We start from the raw sequence: 22,094 nt of genomic DNA, 5'->3' as shown, positions 1-22,094 counted from the left end.
CACTGGTTCCTTCCCTTCTAGCAAGTCCACAATATCCTAGGTATGGTTCTTATGCAATGCATCAAGTTCAGTCATCATAGCATCCCTCCATTTAGCTTGAGATAATGCTTCCGGTACAGACCTGGGTATCACATGGGAAGAAATAGAGGCAAGAAAGGAGTAGTAGGAAGGGGAGAGAAGGCTGCAAGGTAAGTGTTTGGAGATACAATGGGCTGTACACTTTCGCTTGCCCTTGCGAAGAGCAATAGGAAGGTCAAGGTCTGGGACAATCAAAGATGGGTCAGTAGATGGCTGACCTGTTTCCTCAGGAATGATGGGAGTGGCAAGATGCTCTTCTGAAGGAGTGTAAAGAGGCTGGGTCGAATGGGCCCTAACAACCTCTCTTGTAATATCTTTTATTTTATGTTGATGGGCCACACTTAATGGGCTTGTTATTTATTCTTGTTTTATTTTTCTTTATGTAACTGCCAAGCTGGCCGCCCACTTAAGGGCATTCTTGTCATCACTAAATTTTAGATCTTAATAAAATAGGGTTAGAGGATAATGGAGAATTATTCGACTCCTCTTTCCTCTTCTCTTCGTCATCTTCTTCTCCCGTACAACTATTTAGACCTGTTTTATTCTGCTAATCACTACGTTTAATCTTGATATTAGAGGACTGATTTACATCTTGGTATCAGAGCAGGTTTAGTTCCTCTTCCTTCTTTTTTCTTCGTTCCTGTACACTGTAAAATCAAGAGAGTGTATGGAGAGATAGGTTCTCTATAGTATAGAGAATCACTTGCCTAGTTGGTAGAAGGGTTTGGAGAGTTTAGTTCTGGCCAGATTTTGCCAAGAAGTGATACTGTTCTGCTGCTGCCCGAAACCCTAGCCGACTAGAGATTTTTGAGGTTACCAGGAAAGGTGAAGCTCAGGTGTGGCGCTCTGTGCTTGGAAGGTGTCTTGTGACTGCTAAAGGGGGGTGGTTCAGCTTTGGAAGAGTTTGGGTTAGTCTGGTAGGTGCGACAACATCTTCTTTCTTCCTCCCATCTGCTGGACGAAGCAAAACCCTAGTTTTCCAAGCACCCGAGTTTTGGTTTGACTTCAAGTAAGTTTACATAGGCAAAATTTCTGTTCTTTGATTTCTATTCGATTAATGGAGACATACGGAAGTGAGTTCAAGCAGGTGCCGATTTCTGGACCGGCCTCAGTAGATTCCGTTTTGACTAGTGTTACCACAATTAAGCGGGATGGGACGAACTACCTTTCTTGGGCACAGTCTATAAAAATCTATGTTTCTAGTAGAGGAAAACTCGGGTATCTCACAGGTGGTAAGGTGAAACCTAAAGAGACAGACCCTGAATTTGAAAAATGAATGCAAGAGAACTATACTGTTATAGGATGGTTAGTCAACTCTATGCAACCCCATATAAGCCAACACTATCTCTAGATGTCTTCGGCTAAGGAGATATGGGACAGTGTAATTGAGACCTATTCACAGAAACTGAATGTAGCCAGAGCATACAAATTGAAAAGTGATGTGAAAAACCTGAGGCAGGGGGAGAAGAGTGTAGCAATCTACTACTCTATACTAAAATCCCTATGGCAGGAAATTGATGTTATGGAGACAGTGGTATGGGAGAGTAAAAAGGATGCTGAAATGTATAGAAAGCTTGTGGAGAGAAATAGGGTATTTGAGTTTTTCACTGGACTCAACCTTGAGTTTGATATTATCAGACAGAATATTTTGGCTAGGGATGAGGTTACTCTTTCACAGGCATATGCTATGATATGTAGTGAGGAGAGTAGGCGGCAGGTTCAGATGCAGAGTCCACCTACAGAACATTTTGCACATGCGGGAATGAAACCAAAGGGTCCTACTGAGAAAAGAGAGCAGGTGTGTGAATATTGTTGGAAGCTTCATCCTGGACTTCTCCCTGATAGATTTAGGAACAATAATAACCCTAAGAAGGGCAGCCAGGTGGGAAAAACCAAGACTGCTAATGCTGCTACAGTACCTGAAGGGGGAAGTAAGGAGAGTGAAGAGAAATCAACCATTGAGCAGTTGGCTGCAATGAAGCTGGATTTTGAGAAGTATGGGAGGCTCCTAAATCACCTGGAAGCTACAATTTCTTCAGCTCACCCTTCCAATAGTGCATCATCTTCATCAGCTTTTGCTAACTCAAGTACTCGTGCTTCTGCAAATCATGCTTCAATTTCAGGTAATCAAAAAATCCCTTGGATTATCAATTCTAGTGCGCCAGACCTTATGACCAGTCTATCTAACCTTTTTTGCTCATATCACCTTTTCTCTGGGAAAGAGAAAATATCCCTTGCCGATGGGTCCCTTGCCCCCATCTCTGGTAAAGGTGATATAAAGACCTTTGACACCCTGTTCTTATCTTCTGTTCTTCATGTCCCTAAGCTTAACACAACCCTCTTATCTGTTAGTAGCTTAACAAAGTCCATGAATTGCAGCATAACCTTCTTTCCCATTCATTGTGTTTTTCAGGACCTAGAGTCTCAGACGATGATTGGGAGTGGCCATGAGGCGAATGGAATATACTTGATGGACACACTAGATCAAGATTTGGGACCACCTTATGGAGTTGCCTTAGAGTCAGTCGTGTCAGAGTCTGTTAACAAATTTGTCATTTTTGGTTTGGTCACTTGTCTTTTTCTGCTTTGAGTCATCTGTTCCCAGATATGTTTAAAGGAGTGTCTTTATCGAGTCTTCATTGTGAATCATGTGAGCTGGCAAAGCATTGTAGACATTCCTATTCAATTAGCAATAAAAGATCACTTTCTCCTTTCCATATTGTTCACTTTGATGTGTGGGGGCCATATTACATGCCAACGATGGGGGTTACAGGTACTTTATCCTTTTTATTGATGATTATTCACGTTACACTTGGATTTATCTCATGAAATCCAGGGATGAAGTACCAGCTTTTGTGAAAAATTTTCATGAACTCATCCTCACCCAGTTTAATACTCGTATCAAAATATTCCGCTCTGACAATGCTAAGGAGTATTTTGAGAGAACCCTCTCCACCTATCTTGAAACTTTTGGGGTTATTCATCAAAGTTCTTGTTCCTACACTCAACAAAACAGGGTGGCGGAAAGAAAGAACAGGCATGTGGTTGAGGTTGCCAAATCCCTCTAGTTTGCATCCCATGCTCCTGTAAAGTTTTGGGGAGATGCTGTTCTTACTGCTACCTTTCTGATCAACCATATGCCCTCTCGGGTCCTTGGCTTTAAAACTCCTTTTAGTCTTCTCTTTCCAGATGAGGATCTCTTTTCTCTTCCTCTCCGTTTGTTTGGGTGTACTTGCTATGTGCATATTCATAGTCACTAAAGGCATAAGTTTGAACCTAAGGCTCATAAGTGTGTGTTTCTGGGATGTGCTTCCACACAGAAGGGTTATTGTTGTTTTGATCCAGTTTGTGGTACCCACTTTGTATCTCGGGATGTCACCTTTGCAGAGTTGACTCCCTTCTTTAGTGTTCCTTCTGAGGGGGAGAAATCTGATGAGCCCTTTGCTATGTCTCCAGCTATTCCTCTTTCCATCCCTTGTGAGTCCGATTATGGGGTGTCCACCTCTTCCACTAAACCTACCTTTGATATCCCTGCTCCTCCTCCTCTTTCTGCTCCTGCTCTCCAAAGGTGGTACCAAAGGCAGAGATTCAGACATGTGCAGGTTGTTTACAAAAATAAAAAGAGTCATACAACCTGGGGAGTGATAAGGTAGAACCCAATCGCATCCTAGTACTTTGTTTTTATTTGTTATGTTTGTTAACAGGTCTTGTCTTTTTGTGTCTATTAACTTTTCTCTTTTCTATGGTTGTGAGTTGGTCGCCCCTTTAAGGGCAGATTTGTAGTTGTCCTCATTATGTTAAGTTTAATAAAGATTAGAGGAGAAGGGGAGACATGGCCTCAAGCCATCTTCTTCCTTTCCTTTCTTAATCTTCTTCTTCCTTTTCTCTATAGTTTCTCTTCTTTCTTCCCTCCTTTTTCACACATAATTTGAGATTTATTTTCTGATTTTTTGGATTGAATCACATCTTGAAACAAATACTAGGAATTAATAAAAGGAACATTACCAATTTTGCTCCTAGCTATTTAGGGTGTGTTAGACAGTGTATGCCCTTAGCTCCAATCAGATTGATTTACGTAAACATTTATCAGTAAATGAATAAAGTACATTATTGTTTTATGTTCAAATTGGTGTGTTTCTGTGAATTACTCTTTTAATTAGACACTTATGAGATTTGTGTTAGTTTAGAATGCTCTTAGCCAAGGGATAGACTTGGGGAATTTATTTTAACAAGGGTGACACTAGTGTACTGCCGAATTGGTGGAGCAGCTTGCCTTAGCTGCTAGGGTTAGACCTTAAGCACAGCTAGTGGGTGTTTGGAAGAAACATTGAAACTGAACCAATTTTTAGTTATGCCTTGGACCTTGTAGATAGATGGGCAAAACTGAAAAGTTCACTTATCAACAAATTTGATTATAATACTGATTAGGTTTTGGACTGAATTGTCTTTGATATGCCAAACAGTGAGATCTATTTTGGGTCAAATATTTGGGTATGTTGGGGTAGTTTAGGAAACTATCTGAGTGGGTGATCATAGTGATAGGATTGATTCCTTTGTCAAAGTGAATATTAGGGTTTTTACTCTCTGATGGAAACCTAAATTGCTAGTAGTGGATTTCAACTTTATTTGAAATTTGATTTGCAAATTGTATTTATATGTTATATTATTACTATATTATGGAAAAGGTTTGCAAAAGGTTTTAATTTCGGGATCCATCCGAGCAAAGAGTGTGACGCTGCACTTTGCATTCAGAGAATAGGTCCTTTCTTGTGTGTAGTGTTTTGATGATTATGGGCTAAGAGGTCAGGTGTGAGACACCATTACAAGTTTGATTACCTGATGGGCTTTATCATATCCTTCCATTATCTTCGGGTTTTCATAGGGTGGCTGAATCTAAGGATCATTTGTGTAAATGTTGGGCCCAAGCTGAGCCAAGCTGATTAGGTTAGGAGTTCACTACCCCGGAGTAGTGAATTTGGCCTAACCTTTTTCAGAGGTGGGGATGAACCCTTGTGGACTTTTGTGAGAACTTTGTGGGTCCCATGCCATACCATATTCTTGCCCAATGTGGTTATGCAACACCTTGGGACGTGAACTATTAAAAAAAATGGGCCTAAGGCCCATTGCTAAATGATTAGTTATGAGGTCACATGAAGTTGTCATGTGATTTGGGTAAAAAATGGGTATAGATCTGGGTATAGAACACCCATTCTCTTAAGAAGATAGTGCTTATCAATTAAAGATAAACTCTTAATCCAAATTTGATTTAGATCAATTCCTGATTAGATTAGGAGAGTTCTTTATATAAGGGACTAAGGAGGGACATGTGATACAATCAGTTCTCTCCATTCTCTTGCATTCTTCTCTTCTCTTTTTCTTCCTAGAAACCCTAATTCGACCTAGCTGTGTTAGGGGCTGATTTCCATCAGTTATTTACTGTGTTTTTGGAAGAAAAAAATTAGAGGATACCATGTTCACACAGCCACATCGTTCTAAGCAAGTTTGGAATCGGTTTTGCTGAAACGATGTTGCTGTATAAGGCACATAATAAAGGGTCATAATGAAAATACAAAGAAAGAAAAATATATAAGATAGAATACAATGGTGTGATTACCGTTCTTTCTACAACTGTGGCAGGTTTATTAACGTCATTAATGTGTATTTTCTCATGCATTTGTTGGGCTAATCTGACCAACCCAACCCAATTATGAAAATCGAGATACTTGGATTGGGTCAGGATTTACACATTCTTAGGTTAGGTTGGTTAGGGTTGAACTCATCAGATTGAGGCTTGGGTTTGGCTGGATCTGGTTAGGATTGAGGCACCCTTGCCATAGGTTTGGTATTTAGTAGGAAATAAGTGTTGGATCAGCTCTCTTATTCTGAATTCAATTATTGGCTCTATTAGATGAAAAATTTGTTCTCATCTTTGTTTCCATAGGTTTGGTATTTAGTAGGAAATAAGTGTTGGATCAGCTCTCTTATTCTGAATTCAATTATTGGCTCTATTAGATGAAAAATTTGTTCTCATCTTTGTTTCGTACTTGTACCAGCTAATTAACTATGTCAAAATTTCCCTAGGTTGGTATTTCTTCAGGAGCTGCTGCTGCTGCTGCAATTACCATAGCAAAAAGACCTGAGAATGCTGGAAAACTTATTTCTGTAAGAAACTTTTCCATATCTGAATTTTATTTAAGTTTCTTGATGGAAATTAACAGAAAACAGTGAAATAACCTTGATAAGAAAAAGAAACTGTTAGAGTCGGCTGTTAAGGGGTAATTTGGTCATTTTATCTTATATTAAGAGTGTGGTATAATATCTTTTATGTTTTGTTTTAAGTGTTATGTCCCATACTAATAGGGGCATAAGTATCTTTGTAACTTCAATTAGAAACATTTAAATAATATCTGGCTGACTATAGAGTTAGACTTTCTCTCTAGTTCAAACCAGAATTTCTCCCCTATCTCTTCTTCTCTTCTTTCTCCCTTCTCTCTTTCTTCTCTGTTCTGTTTCTCTATTGTTATAGGATTGAAACCAGTACAGATTAGATCTGTAATCAATTCAGAGGTCAACCCAGAATTTTGGATAACCTTGTACCCTAGTTGTCTGCAGAGATCTCATCATCGATCACTTGGAGATTCACAGAAGGGCTGAAAAGGAGTGATCGTTTTCTTCTTTTGGAGGTTTTCATGACTCTAGTTGGTGGTGCAGTGAGTGTTTCTGGTAGTTGGACAGATTGGTGCAGGGCCAATTTGTGTGGTTTAAATAGGTAGGTTGAATGGGTGTTACAGTGTGAAACAGGTGTTGGTTAGTTGCAGACTTAGTGGTATGTATGTGGGGTGTGTCCAGGTGGTTTTGTGGTGCTGAAAGTTTAGGACAAGTGACTGTTATTGCTGGAAACTGTGACAGCAGATGTTTTATGCAATAATCAGCCATTAGTGGTGCAATGTGGTGGCTAGAAAGTGGTGTGATATACTAGTGAGTGAGAAGTTCTTTTTTTTTTTTTATACCTTGGCAACTATGAAAGACAATAATGAACACAAATCTAGTGTTATGATTCTCCCTGATTACCTGAATGTACAGATGACTTCTATTAAACTGAATGGTGAGAATTATGTGCCTTAAACAAAGTCTGTAGATGTCTTTCTTAGGACTAAGAAGAAAGTGAAGCATGTGTAAGAAGAAAAACAAAGTCTATTAGATAGTTTTGTATGCCCTTAGCTTCAATCAAAATGATGTACTTTATGGGTTTATTGTAAATGAATAAAAGTGCATATTTGATTCATGTTCCCTTGGTATGTTTCTGTATAATACCCTTAAACTGGACACTTAATGAGACTCGTGTTAGTTTAGAATGTTCACAGCCAGTGGGTCGGTCTGGGAGACCTATCCTGACAAGGCTGACATGTGGTGCCACCAAGTCGGTTGGAGTGGCTTGTCTCAGCTACCGGGGTGAGACCCTAGGCACAGATTTCCAGTATTGCCCTGGACCTTGGAGATTGATGGGCAAAACTGAAAAGTTACACCTGACCCCTAGACTTGATTATGATACTGCACTAGGTGCCGGATTTGGCTGTCTTTGATGTACCAATCAGTGAGATCCTTAGCGGGGGTCAAAACCTGGGTATGTTGGGACAGTCTGAGAATTCATCTGAGTGGGTGATCATAGTGACAGGATCAGCCCCTTTGTCGGACAAAGGTAATGATCGGAGATGCACTCTCACTGATGGAAACCAAGACTGCCGGCAGTCGATTTCAATCATTGAGATTTGTTTTGCAAAATATATTTTATATGAGATATAAAAGTATATATATTATGGTTTTGAAATGATTTGCAAAGGGTTTTAATTCCCGAGAACCATATATGAGAGAGTGCAACACTGTTCCTTGCAGCCGAGGGAGAGGTCCTCTCTTGTCGGGCAGTGTATGATCATTATGGGTTGAGAGGTTAAGTGTAAGGCCATTGAGGATAATACCTGATGGGCTAATCTTGCATCTGTCCACAGTCTCTGGGTGTTATAAGGTGGCTTTGGCCCAGGGACCACTTAGGGTAAGTGTTGGGCCCATAGAGCCCATCTGATGGGTTTCAGGGGGTGCACTGTCTATAACAGTGTATTCGGCCAGGCCTTGTAACAAAGGCTGGGCTGAACCCATGTGGCTGATGTGTAGATCAATGTTTGGGTCCCACGCCATACAAGGAAGCCCAACTGGGCAGCCGTTTGGAAGGCTAAATGAATACATAACCCTAAATGGGCCTTAAGCCCATTTCGAACTGGGTTAATTTGATTAGTCTTTAAGGGGCGAATTCTGAGATAAGATTAGCTGATAGGATTTGGCCCACACCCTATCCACTCAAAGAGTCCAAGATCTAAATGAGATTTAGATTTGGAAACTTCCTAATTAGATTAGGAGCTGGCTGATCTAATCTGCAGATAAGATAAGGATTATCCCTTATCTTCAAGGGACTTCTAATCCAAATATGATTTGGGTTAGCAACTCCTAATGGGATTAGGAGCTGATCCCTTTAAGTCTATAAAAGGAAGAGGGGGCGGCAACCTTTAGACACAACATCACAACAGACAACCAATAGTCTTGTCTTCAGAGCTGAGATCACGGAAGAGAGAATTCTGCACTCTACAAATACTCTCTAGCCGCCTCCTTCCTGCAGCCGTCGCCTACAGCAGTTCGATCTCTATTCCTTAGGAGAAATCAAGATTGGATCTTGATTCCAATCTTTTGGAGAAAAGATTGGTGGGAGTTGTATTCACAAGCCATCCAGGTGATTCATGAGAATGATCAAGTTCTTTTGGAAGAACATTGTTGATTCTGCTCCACCCTGCACTGTGCCATCTTCAGTGGGAGCAGATTTTGGATCCTACCTTGGGCGTGAACACCTCCATTGAGAGATATTATTTCTCTGTATCAAGTATTATCTTTCCCTACTCCTTTTGGTTCAGATCTGGTTTAGTTTATGGTTCAAAAATGATCATTGAAAATATGATTTTCTAAATGGGGAATTCGATTCCCAGTTGAAGGGAGAGAAAAATTTTTGAAATTCTCCCCCTTATTCCACAATCTTTGGGCGTCCATATGATGAATTTCCTATCCCCTTCAATTGCTATTTCTATAGAGAAGCAAACTGAAGTGCTAATAAATTTGGTCAATGTAACCATTTAGTCTTTTTTGAGCATCCGCCTTCTAAGATGGTTGTGGAATAGCATGGAACCCAAGATTAGTGTGAACATTATGTTCTTAGATACAATCAAGGAGATTTGGGACCATGCAAAGAAGATTTACTCTAGACAAGATAACACTACTAGAGTATATCAACTTTACCAAGAGTATTTTAATTTGTAGTAGAGAAATCAAAGTCTTGAGGAGTATTATGCTAGCATGAGTATCTTTGGAGTGGATTGAATGTTTATCATCTCGTTACATCTGATGTCAATTGCAACAATAGAGAGAACAACTTGAATTCTTAGTAGGGCTAAAGGTTGAATATGAAACAATGAGAGCACAAATACTAGGTGGGTTTGCCTTTCCCTCTCTTGAGGAAGTGTTTGCTTGTCTCTGGTGGATGTTTTTGGACCTACAAAGAACTCTACTACGTCTGATAGGTTTGCTTTTGTAGTGACAAAAAGGGGAGGTTGTGGAGATAATGGATGAGTCCGAGGAGTTAAGCTATGTGGTGGTGGTGGTAGTGGTCCCATGTTCAATTGTGGTGGTGGGTGCATTGGAGGTCGAGATTCAAGGGGAGTTCATGGTAGAGGACGTAGTAATGGTCTGGGGAAGTGTACATATTGTGGAATGGAGGGACACATTGCCAATTTTTGTTATGATTTACATGGGCCACCTTCAACTTGGGCCAACCATGCAGTGGCTAGTGGTGGTGGTACAAGAGATGAAATTCAACAAGTTGATTAGACACTTACATCTACAGATGCCTCTGAGAAAGAATGATGAGTGTTCTACGTGATGGGTATGAGCGGTTACTCTTGTCTACCTCCTAGCAGAATACAACTACCCTTGCCCACTCAGGTATGGTTTATCTGGCATCTAAACCCTCCCATTGGATTATTGACTCGGGAGCTTCCGATCATATGACTGGGACTCTAGTTGTGTTTTCTTCTCTTTCTCAGTCTTCTACATCTGACATAGTTACTCTTGTTAATGGCTTCACATCTTCTATTTGTGGTTTTGGTAATGTTAAGATAGATTCATTGCCCTTGTCTTCAGTTTTTTATGTTCCCAAATTCCTCTTTAACCTTGTGTCTTCTAGTAAATTGACCAAGTCACCTAATTTCTCCATCATCTTTTACCCTTCTTGTGTTTTTTTAGGATTTCAAGACAGGGATGAAGATTGGTGGAGGGCATGAAGCTAGTGGGTTGTAATATCTTGACAGTGGTGATATGTTAGTAGCTCTTTAGTCATTTTTTTCTCCTCTCCAGTGGCATTGTAGACTTGGTCATCCATCTCTTAAGGCACTTAAGTTACTTGTTCTGTCGTTGAGTCGTCTTTCTACTTTGAAATGTGAGTCTTGTCAGTATGGAAAATATCGTGTTCCCTTTAGTTTTAGGGTTGATATTCATATGTCGAGTCCTTTTTCTTTGGTTCATTAGGACATTTGGGTCTAAATAAAATAGTGTCATACACGTATTTTGTAATGTTTTTTGATGATTATTCAAGGATGACATGGTTTTATCTTATGAATGAAAGGAGTGAATTGTTTGCCATTTTCCAAAAGTTTCATGCTGAAATTATCTCTTAGTTTGGTATACACATTAGAAGTCTTCGTTATGATAATGGGCGAGAATATTTCTATACACTGTTTCAACAATATTTGGAACAATAAGGCATTATCCATCAAACTTCATGTACTTACCCCCTTTAACAAAATGGGGTGGCTGAGAGAAAGAACTGACATCTTTCAGAGACTACTCGGTCCCTTTTGCACCATATGAATGTACCTAAATGCTTTTGGAGTGATGCAGTGCTTACATCTTGCTTCCTTATTAATCAGATGCCCATTTCTATGCTTGAAGGTCATTCTTCTTTGTCTGTCTTGTTCCCCACTTTGTCTCTTTTTTCCTTTCACTCCTGGGGTTTTTGGATGTATGTGTTTTGTTCATAATCTTGGGTCTGGGGTGAAGTAATTAGATGCACGATTTATTAAGTGTGTTTTTCTTGGCTATTCCAGGGCCCAAAAAGGGTATAAGTGTTATAATCCTAGTTCTTGGTGTTCTTTTGCTTTTCCAAATGCTACTTTCTCTGAGTCTATTCCGTTTCTCTCTTGATCAGATGTTTGTCCTTCACCTCCACTTCCTGTTCCAATTGAAGACCCCATTCCTCTTGTTCTAGTTGTAACCAAGCCCTCACCTCTATTGCAACTTCCTGTTGAACGACCACCAATTAGGCAAGTGTATATGCATTGCCATGTACCGGCTTCTCCTCTAGCCTCTAGTTTCTTCTCCATCAACAGATCTAGTAGTTGTTTCCACAGTAGCCTGGCCCCCCCTCTGACCTTGACTTCCCATTGCCTTGCAAATAGGTAAATGCAATTGCACTCTTCATCCCATTTCTAATTATGTTTCTGTGTTTTACCTTTTTGTCTCTCATCAACAGTTTGTTTCTATTCTATCTACTATTTCTGTTCCTAAGAATGTCCAGAAAGCTCTTACCTCTCCAAGGTGGTGCCAAGCAATGGAAAAACTCTTAGCTCTAGCTCATAATCACGTGGGATCTCACCATTTTTTTTTCTTGGCAAACATGTTGTAGGTTGTAAATGGGATTATATTCTTAATGTTATAGTTAGTTAGAAAAGGGTATTATCGTCTTTTCTCTTTATGTATTATGCTGGCTGTATGTCTCCTCACATGCAGGGGCATTTCAGTCTTTTGGATCTTATATTTTCAAATGCAAAGTATATGGTCGAGTGGGTTAGATGAAGAGGCTACCCAGTTCGACACTTTCTCTCCTTCCTCTTCTTCTTCTTCTTTCTTCTTTCTCTCTCTTCTCTTCTCTGTTCGGCTGAGCACTTTCATGGTATCAGAGCACTAGTGTTAGAAGCTGACTGCAACCTTCTGTCTTCTCCATCTTCCTTATTTTCGTATTTTTTTTTTTTTCTGGGCATGAGAAATCTGGGTTAGAGAAGAAGAAACCCAGGTCTTTGCGGTAACATTTAGTAGTTTTTGATGGTAGGGTTTTATTTCTGCGGCAATACCTAAGGTTTCATGACAGTAAGGGTTCTGCAGCAACCTTTTTTTATGGTGTGAGAAATTTGGTTAGAGGACTGTGAAGTAACCCAGATTTCTGGTTCTGGTGACAGTAGGCAACTACAGCAGTTCGAGTGAACAAGAAATCCAAGGTTTTGTTTGTGTGTGGACTGCTGTCACTATATGTGACAGCTGTGGTGGTCGAGTGGGTGTAGTGGTTGTGGTCTGCCTTCTAATGAGCAGTTTCGAGAGGGATTCTGGGTGTTTTTAAATCTGCTGGTGCACAGATTAGTGGTGTTCACAGTGGCCGAATGCATGCTAGGGCAGGTTAGTGGTGACTTTTAAGTGTGTTGGTGTGGAAGTAGGACAGTAGTGCAGTAGCTGAAATTTGTTTTTGTGACCAGCTTTGTAGAGTGCTATGGCATTGGTGGGTGATTGAGGTGGTGACCAGAAATCGAGTGTGATGATATCTCCTGATTTTTTAAGTGTACAAATGACATCCATCAAATTCAACGGTGAAAACTATGTTTCGTGGGCCAAAAATCAGTGTTAACTTCATGTTTTTAGATACAACAAGGGATATTTGGGAACATGCGAAGAAACTCTATTCGGGACAAGACAACACTACAAGGGTTTATCAGGTTTATCAGGAATACTTTAGTTTGAAGCAAGGAAATCAGATTCTTGAAGAATATTATGCAAGCATGAAAAATCTTCGGAATGAGCTTAACGTCTATCATCCCTTAACCTCAGACGTTAAAATTCAGCAACAACAAAGGGAACAACTTGATGTTACGCGGTTCTTGGTGGGGCTGAAAGCAGAGTATGAACCAGTCAGGGCATAGATATTGGGAGGATTTGCTCTCCCGTCTCTCGAAGAAGTGCTTGCCCGACTCCGTAGGATATCTCTTAGCCCCTTGGAGAGTAACACAACTTCTGAAAGATCAGCATTGGTTAGTACTCGAGGTGGCTCTTATGGGTAGAGAGGAGGTGGCTGTACAATTAAGGGGGGTCGTAGTAATCCTATGGGTCGTCGTACCAGTGGAGGAGGTCATGGCAGAGGAAGGGGGAGCACAACAAGGAAGTGTACACACTGTGGAAGAGGACACAGTTAATTTTTGTTATGATTTACATGGCCCACCATCCACATGGGCTAATCATGTAGCTATTAGTGGTAGTGAAGTTAGTGATACTCAACCAGTTGATCCTTCTACAGTCACAACTACCTTTGGGAGGGAAAAGATGCGTATTCCCAGAGAGAAGCATGAGAGATTTCTGCACATCAGAACATTGCTACCCTTGCTCATTTGGGTATAGCATGCCTAGCATCCAAACCCTCGCCTTGGATAATTGACTCTAGAGCCTCTGATCACATGACCGGGACTCCAGGTGTGTTTTCCTCCCTTCCTCCAACCTCTACATCAAATAATGTTACCCTTGCTAATGGATCTACCCCCATCTACGGTGTTGGTAATGTTACCACTACATCTCTACCTTTGTCTTCTATCTTATATGTTCCCAAGTTTCCTTTTAATCATATGTTTGTTAGCAAACTAACCAAATCTCTCAATTGTTCTATCACATTTTACCCGTCATCTTGTGTTTTTCAGGATCTAACGATGGGGAAGAAGATTGGTGGAGGGCATGAAGCTGGAGGATTGTATTATCTTGACAGTGGAGGCTCTACAGTTGCATTTTTCAAACCTCCTTGACTCCTCTTCAGTGGCATTGTAGACTCAGCCATCCATCTCTTAAAGCTCTCAAGCTTCTTATTCCGTCATTGAGTAGTCTGTCATCTTTGCAGTGTGAGTCGTGTTAGTATGGGAAACATCATCAGGTTTCCTTCAGTCCTAGAGTTGATAGTCGTATGTTGAGTCCTTCGAGTTAGTTCATTCGGATGTTTGGGGTCCAATTAGAATTGAATCATACAATGGTTACAGATATTTTGTAATTTTTGTTGATGATTGTTCCAAAATGACATGGCTTTATTTAATGAAAGAAAGAAGTGAATACACAATTTGGTGTTTCACTTACAATTCTTCATTCTGGCAGTGGTAGAGAGTATTTTCTTTCTTCCTTTCAGCAATACCTGGAACAACATGGTATATAATTCATCAGACCTCTTGTGCCCACACTACTCAGAAAAATGGGGTAGTTGAGAGGAAGGATAGACATCTACTTGAAATAGCTCAGTCTCTTTTTCATCATATGAATGTTCCTAAGCGATTCTGGAGTGATGTAGTCCTTACATCTTGTTTTCTCATTAATTGCATGCCAACGTTCGTTCTTGATGGTCGTTCTCCTTTCTCTATCTTGTTTCCTACTTTGTCTCCATTTCCTTTGACACCCAGAATCTTTGGGTGTGTGTGCTTTGTTCAAAATCTTGGTCCTGGTTTAGACAGGTTGGATACTCGCTCCATTAAATGTATCTTCCTTGGCTACTCTAGGACCCAGAAAGGGTATAAATGCTACAATCCTATTACCTGGAAATCCTTTGTTTGTCCTGATTTTACATTTTTTGAATATGTGCCTTACTTCTCTGGCCCTGGTACATATCCTTTGCCTACGAAGGTTCCTCTTCCTCTTCCAGTTGACAATTCCATTCCGGTGGTTCCTCTTGTGCCTGAGTCTCCCCCAGTCCCGTTAAAGGAGCGTCCTTAACGACCACCAATTTGTCAAGTGTATACTCATCGACAGAGACCAGCACCTCCACCACCTTCTACTCCTGTGGCAGATCTAGCCTCTTCCACATCTGACTTGGCTTCTGATCTTGACCTTCCTATTGCATTACGGAAAGGTAAATGTAATTGCACAGTTCACACCTTATCCAATTAAGTTTCTGTATCTCACCTTTCTGCTTCCCATCGCCAGTTTATTACTTTGCTGTCCTCTGTATCCATTCCTAAGGATGTTCAAGAGGCTCTTATATCACCGGGGTGGTGGAAGGCCATGGAATAAGAACTCTCTACTCTTCATCACAATCAGACATGGGAAATCACCACTCTCCCTCCAGGTAAGCATGTTTTTGGTTGTAAATGGGTGGATGCCGTTAAGTATCTACCGGATGGAAGAGTGGAACGCTTGAAAGCCCGCTTAGTTGCAAAAGCGTATTCTTAACTTTATGGTGTAGGCTATGTTGAAACATTCTCTCCAGTTGCAAAGATTGGCTCTGTCTGTGTGTCAATTTCCTTAGCTGTCATGCATGACTTGCCTCTATTTCAACTTGATATTAAAAATGCCTTTCTTCATGGCGATCTTCTAGAGGAGCTGTACATGGAGCAACCATCGGGGTTTGTTGCTCAGGGGGAGGATGGTAAGGTGTGTAAGCTCAAGAAAGCAATTTATGGGCTTAAACAGTCTCCCCGTTCTTGGTTTGGAAAATTTAGTGAGGTACTGAAGGAGCTGAATGTGAAGTTGGGAAGTGACAGGTGAATTGTTTGATAATCCTGGAATGTATAGAAGGCTAGTGGGAAAACTAAACTATCTAACTATCACTAGGCCTGATATCTCATTTGTTGTTTGTATGGTAAGTCAGTTTATGCAGAGTTCTCGGGTACCTCACTCGGATGCAATTCTTAGGATTGTGCGGTATTTGAAAGGGGCTCTAGGTCGTGGGTTACTATATAAGCTAGGGGGTAATCTTAAAATAGTTGGATACACTGACACAAACTGGGCTAGATCTGTATTAGACAGAAGATCCACCACAGGTTATTGCACCTTTCTTGGAGGAAACCTTTTGACTTGGAAGAGCAAGAAGCAGGGCAGAAGCAGAATACAGGGCCATGGTACACACTGCCTGTGAACTAGTATGGTTGAAGAATCTATTGCAGGAAATCAGTTTCTCAGTAAGCAAATCCATGAAGCTATGTTGTGACAATCAAGTTTCAATTCACATCTCATCCAACCTAGCTTTTCATGAGAGAACTAAACACAGAGAGGTAGATTGTCACTTTGTAAGGAAAAAGGTTATCAATGGTGTGATAAAGGCAGAGCATGTGAGAACAGGTGATCAATGGGCAGATCTGTTCACCCTTGCACGTGCATAGCTAACCTTTCGAATGCCATCTGATAATCTTGGACGGAGCCAGTCTGTCGTAGCTTAGCGAGGCTTTCATCATAGTTTTCGAAAGTTGAGACTCCAAATCTCATTGTTTAGGCATTGGTGAAGTCCACCCATGTGGCTCTTGGGTGTCGTCGCCAGTACCACTGGTACCAGACAATCGCCTCTTCTTCCAGGTGTGCGGATGCTAGTGGAACACGATTAGGTCCCTGCGTATTGTTCAAAGTACCTTTTGGTTTGTAGAAGCTAGGACGTGGGATCCCCCCTACGAAGACGGGAAACTTGATTCTTGTCGTTCTTGATCCGCTTCGATGACTAGTGTCATTGTGTTCTTCCTACCCTCCCCGATTCGACACTGGTGGTGTCTGTTCCAGTTGCCCAAGCAAGGACGTGAAACTTTGTTTTATTTCTTTGACGTCAGCCGATAATATTTGCATTTCTCCTTCCATGTTGTCGACCTTGTTCTCCATCGCAGACGACCTTTTGCTCGGCATCTTGGCTCTGATACTAACTTGTTAGGTAACTGCCTAACTCTCAGGGACTTTTCGAGGAAGCCTACCTCCTAACAAGAGAGAGAGAAAAGAGAGAGAGAGAGAGAGGGAGAGAGAGAGAGTGAATTCCCAAAATCAAATACCTCCTCTCTTGGCTTCCTTTCCTTATTTATAACACTTCCATTACAATTCTGTTATATCAGCGTCTCCACTTGTCTAGTTTGTTATTTAGTTTGTTCTAGTGGTTGGCTGTCAGTTACATTACTTAAAGGCTGATGTGGCCTTTTCTTGTACACTTGTCCCTCTGTTCCCTTTATTTGTGTTTTAACAGTCCCTCCTCCCTTGAAAACGACCTTGCCCTCAAGGTCAAGATGTGGAAATCTATTCTGTAAGTCCAAGTAAGGTTCCCAAGTTGTATCTTCAAGTGGGAGACCTGACCATACCACCAATGACTCTGGTTCAATGTGATCCCCTTTGCGTATCCACCTGAAATCTGTAATCTGGGTGGGCTTAGTTTGAACTTGGCCATCTTCCGAGAATGATGGGAGGGTGATTGTTGTTTGTTAAAGTGTGCCGATTAGGGGTAGTTTAGTCTTTTTATCTTTGTTAAGTAGCTTGCTTATGTAGCAGTATTATTAGAGTCTCTCTGCCCCACACTTAAGTAAGGGCATTTTTGTCTTTGTAAAGATTATTAGAGTCTAATATAGATTAAGGGGGTCGACTGTATGGGTAACCCATCAGATTTTGACAGACCCTTCTTCTTCTCTTCTTCTTCTTCTTCTTCTTCTTCTTCTTCTTCTATTTCTGGTTCGGACTACTGTAGCACCAGTCGAAACATTGTATCAAAGCCATGCTCCTGACCTACTTCAGTTAGTAAAGCACCTCAGCAGTGTTCGTGACTCTTCTCCTTCGTTTCTGGTCAGTCAATGGAGAGAACTTGTTCACCCTAGGTCAGAAACATCACAGCTCGTCTCTCTCTGCTGTGCATAACCCTCTTCAGCAAGGAAAGTGACTTCAGCAGTGAATGGTTGGTTGATATTCTCAAAGGAAGGTCGGTTATCTCTTCTTCTAGTGTTACTGATATTTCTGGGTAGAAACCCTACAAGAAGCTATTAGTATTGATTGGAACCTAGAGAACTAGGTTCATTGTTGCCCTAGAAAGGGCTGTGTGTGCAGTTGCCGAGTGGTGTTAGGGCTGCTGTGAGCTGTTGAATGGTGTAGGGCTGCTGTGAGTTGCCGAGTGGTGTTAGGGCTGCAGTAAGTGGCCAGTAATGTAAGGTGGAATGCAGTGACCTTGCCGAGCTCTTTGTGATTGTGTAATGCCCTCTTAAGTGTGTTAAACAAGTTTGAACTGGGTGTAGCAGATTTGACTGTGTTATGGTGCTTGTGATGCACAATTTTTTTTATTTAGTGGTTGTAAGAGGGCCTATTTGTGATTAGTGAGTGGTAAATTGATGCTTATGTGGGTCGTAGGTGTGTGAAGTCAGCAGTAGTGTGAATAAGAACAAGTGTCTGCTCCCAATGTTGTATTTAGGGGCTGCAATAGGTGCTGAAGTATCAAACTGTGAACAACATCAATCAGCTTGTAGCTGAGAAGTAAGGTCAGAGGCAACTGTGAAAGAGTACAATGGCAGCAATAGGAGATGGGTACAATGATCAGAAACCTAGTGTGGTTATTTCCCCCGACTACCTAGGGGTACAAATGATCTCAATTAAGCTGAATGGGGAGAACTATGTTCCATGGGCTAAATCAGTGGAAGTTTTTCTCAAGGCAAAGAAGAAAGTAAAGCATGTAAGAGATGAGAAGCCGCTGGTTGACCCTCCAGGGTTTGATGATTGGGAACAAGAAGATGCTCAAATCATGACTTGGCTGTGGAACAGTATGGAGCCCAAAATTAGTGCCAACTTCATGTTCCTTGATACGACTAAGGATTTATGGGAGCATGCTAAGAAGTTAAGGAATGAGCTCTAGAAGAGTACTTTGATTTACAACAAGGAACCAAAACACTAGAAGAGTACTATGCCTGCATGAAGAATATAAGGCTTCGTAGGATTTCTTTGGGATAGACTGAGAACCCCACACAGTTTGATAGATCAACACTTGTGACAGATAGAGGCGGTGGACATAGTACAAGAGGGGGTGGTCATGCTCTCAGAGGAGGCCGTGGCAATTCCATGATTGGTTGAGGTGGCCGTGACTCAAGGGGAGTGCGTGGCAGAGGAAAAAATAACTCTACAAGGAAGTGTACTCATTGTGGTAGGGAAGGACACACAGTGAATTTCTATTATGACCTACATGGCCCTCCCTCTAAATGGGCTAATCATGCTGTAGCAGGCAAGGTTGATATCAGTGACAGTAAACTGGCAGGCCGAACTCCTCCCACATCTACATCTACTTCTGGGAGGGAGATGGTGAGTGTACCACGTGATGAGTATGAACGGTTCCTTCAAACTACTTCACAACATACCACTGCCACACTTGCCCAATCAGGTATTGCTTGTATGTCATCTAAAACTCCTTCCTAGATTATTGACTCTGGAGCCTCAGATCATATGACCGGGACTCCAGGTGTGTTCTCTTCTCTTTCTGAAACCTCCACATCACAAACTGTTACACTTGACAATGGGTCCTCATCTCCCATCTGTGGTGTTTGTAATGTTGACATGGCCTCTGTCCCCTTATCATCTGTTTTATATGTACCTAAGTTTCCATTCAATCTTGTCTGTTAGTAAAATAACCAAAGCTCTTAACTATTCTGTTACCTTCTTTCCTTCCACTTGTGTTTTTCAGGATCTCAAGATGGGGAAGAAGATTGGTGGGGGGCATGAAGCTGGTGGATTGTTTTACCTTGACGGTGGTGGATCTTCAATTGCACTTCAGACTTCCCTTACTCCTCTACAATGGCATTGCCGACTGGGACATCCATCTCTCAAGGTTCTCAAGATGTTGGTTCCGTCATTGAGTCAGTTGTCAGTCTTACAATGTGAGTCATGTCAGTTTGGTAAACACCGTCGTGTGTCCTTCAATCCAAGAGTTGAGAGTCGCATGTTGAGTCCTTTTTCTTTGGTTCATTCAGATGTTTGGGGTCCAATCAAAATAGCCTTATAATGGGTACAAGTATTCTGTCTTCTTTATTGATGATTGTTCAAGAATGACATGGATTTACTTAATGAAAGAAAAGAAGTGAATTATTTTCCATTTTTCAAAAATTCCATGCTAAAATACGCACACAATTTGGTGTTCCAATCAAAGTTCTCCGTTCAGATAATGGTCGTGAATACTTTCTTACTTCATTTCAACAGTATTTAGAACAGCATGGCATTATTCATCAGACCTCATGTGCTTTCACCCCTCAACAAAATGGGGTGGCTGAACGGAAGAATTGTCAGCTTCTTGAAACTGCTTGGTCTATGCTTCACCACATGAATGTTCCTAAACGGTTTTGGAGTGATGCTGTACTCACTGCGTGTTTTCTCATTAATCGGATGCTTGCCATTCTCTATCTTGTTTCCCACTTTATCTCCGTTTCCATTAACTCATCGTGTCTTTGGTTGTGTGTGCTTTGTCCATAATCTGAGTCCTAGAATAGACAAGCTAGATGCACGCTCAATTAAATGTGTCTTCCTTGGCTACTCTCAGACTCAAAAAGGGTACAAGTGTTATAATCCCATTACCCGAAAGTTCTATGTCCGCCCTGATGTCACCTTTTTTGAGTCTGTACCCTTCTTCTCCATTCACGAAGCACCCTTGTCTTCACCCCTACCTCCTCTTCCTCTTCCTGTCAGTGATCCAGTTCCAGAGGCTGTTGTTGTAGTAGACTCATCACCTCATCCAGTACAGGTCACCACTGAATGACCACCGAACCAACAAGTGTATACACGTCGAATGACACCGGCCCCTCCTCCGGCTTCTACCTCATCTACAGATCCTCTCATGGCTCCTATTGCTGAATCTTCAGACCTTAACCTACCCATTACCTTACGGAAAGGTAAACGCAGTTCTACCCTCCATACCATTTCTAATTTTGTTTCATTATCTCGTCTTTCTACCTCACATCGCCAATTTGTTTCACTTTTGTCCTCTATTTCTATACCTAATAATGTTCAAGCTCTTAGTTCACCTGGATGGCGGCGGACAATGGAGGAGGAACTTTCTACTCTTCAACATACTCAAACGTTGGAACTTACTACTCTCCCACCTGGTAAGCATGTTATGGGCTGTAAATGGGTGTATACTGTGAAATACTTGCTAGATGGTAGTGTGGAGCGTCTGAAGGGCAGACTTGTTGCTAAAGGTTACTCACAGTTGTATGGAGTGGACTACGTGGAGACATTCTCTCCGATGACTAAAATTGGTTCTGTTCGTGTACTAATTTCCTTGGTAGTTATGTATGATTGGCCTCTCTTTCAACTTGACATAAAGAATGCCTTCCTCTATGGTGATCTGGTGGAGGAGGTATATATGGAGCAACCACCTAGGTTTGTTGCTCAGGGGGAGGTTGGTAAGGTGTGCAAACTGAAGATGGCAATTTATGGGTTGAAGCAATCTCCACGTGCTTGGTTTGGGAAGTTCAGCGAAGTGGTGAAGAGTTTTGGAATGAAGCAATGCTAGGTTGACCACTCAGTGTTCAGCTACGACTCAGAAGTTGGGAAGATTTTATTAGTGGTCTATGTGGATGATATTGTCATCATTGGTAGTGATAAATTGGGGATTGGCAAACTAAAGGTATTTCTGCAAAATTTTCAAACAAAAGATCTTGGAACATTAAAGTATTTCTTGGGAATAGAAGTTGCCAGGTCAAAAAAAGGGTAAATCTGTGCCAAAGGAAATATGTCCTTGATCTATTGGAAGAAACATGATTTTTAGGTGCAAAACCGGCTAAGACCCCTATGGAAACCAAATGTTAAGTTGAGCAGTGATACAGGAGAAGTATTTGAAGATCCTGGAAGGTATAGACGACTAGTGGGAAAGCTGAACTATCTGACTATCACGAGACCCGACATCTCCTTTGCAGTTAGTGTGGTGAGCCAATTCATGCAGAACCCTCGTATACCTCACTGGGATGCAATCCTTAGAATTGTGAGGTATCTGAAAGGAGCTCCAGGTCGTGGGCTATTGTATAAACCAGGGGGAAAACTTAAAGTAGTTGGGTATACAGATGCAGACTGGGCAGGCTCAGTGAATGACAAAAGATCTACTACAGGCTATTGCACATTTCTTGGAGGAAATCTTATGACATGGAAGAGTAAAA

The 22,094-nt window shown here is 41.3% G+C and overlaps 1 protein-coding gene across 1 annotated transcript in view; it reads left to right on the top strand.

Moving 5' to 3' along the window:
* The window catches only part of LOC148852770 (S-sulfo-L-cysteine synthase (O-acetyl-L-serine-dependent), chloroplastic-like), a 100,513-nt gene that overhangs the window by 60,208 nt on the left and 18,211 nt on the right, over window positions 1–22,094 (top strand). Inside the window, exon 9 of the mRNA XM_088942477.1 lies at window positions 6,160–6,240. Coding sequence (XP_088798603.1) covers window positions 6,160–6,240 — 81 coding nt within the window. The remainder of the gene's footprint in view (window positions 1–6,159; window positions 6,241–22,094) is intronic.

The sequence above is a fragment of the Nelumbo lutea genome, chromosome 5 (genome assembly GCF_056320005.1).
Source record: "Nelumbo lutea isolate HS-2025 chromosome 5, American lotus-T2T, whole genome shotgun sequence".
Lineage (NCBI taxonomy): Eukaryota > Viridiplantae > Streptophyta > Magnoliopsida > Proteales > Nelumbonaceae > Nelumbo > Nelumbo lutea.
This window is presented reverse-complemented; position numbering and strand designations above follow the sequence as displayed.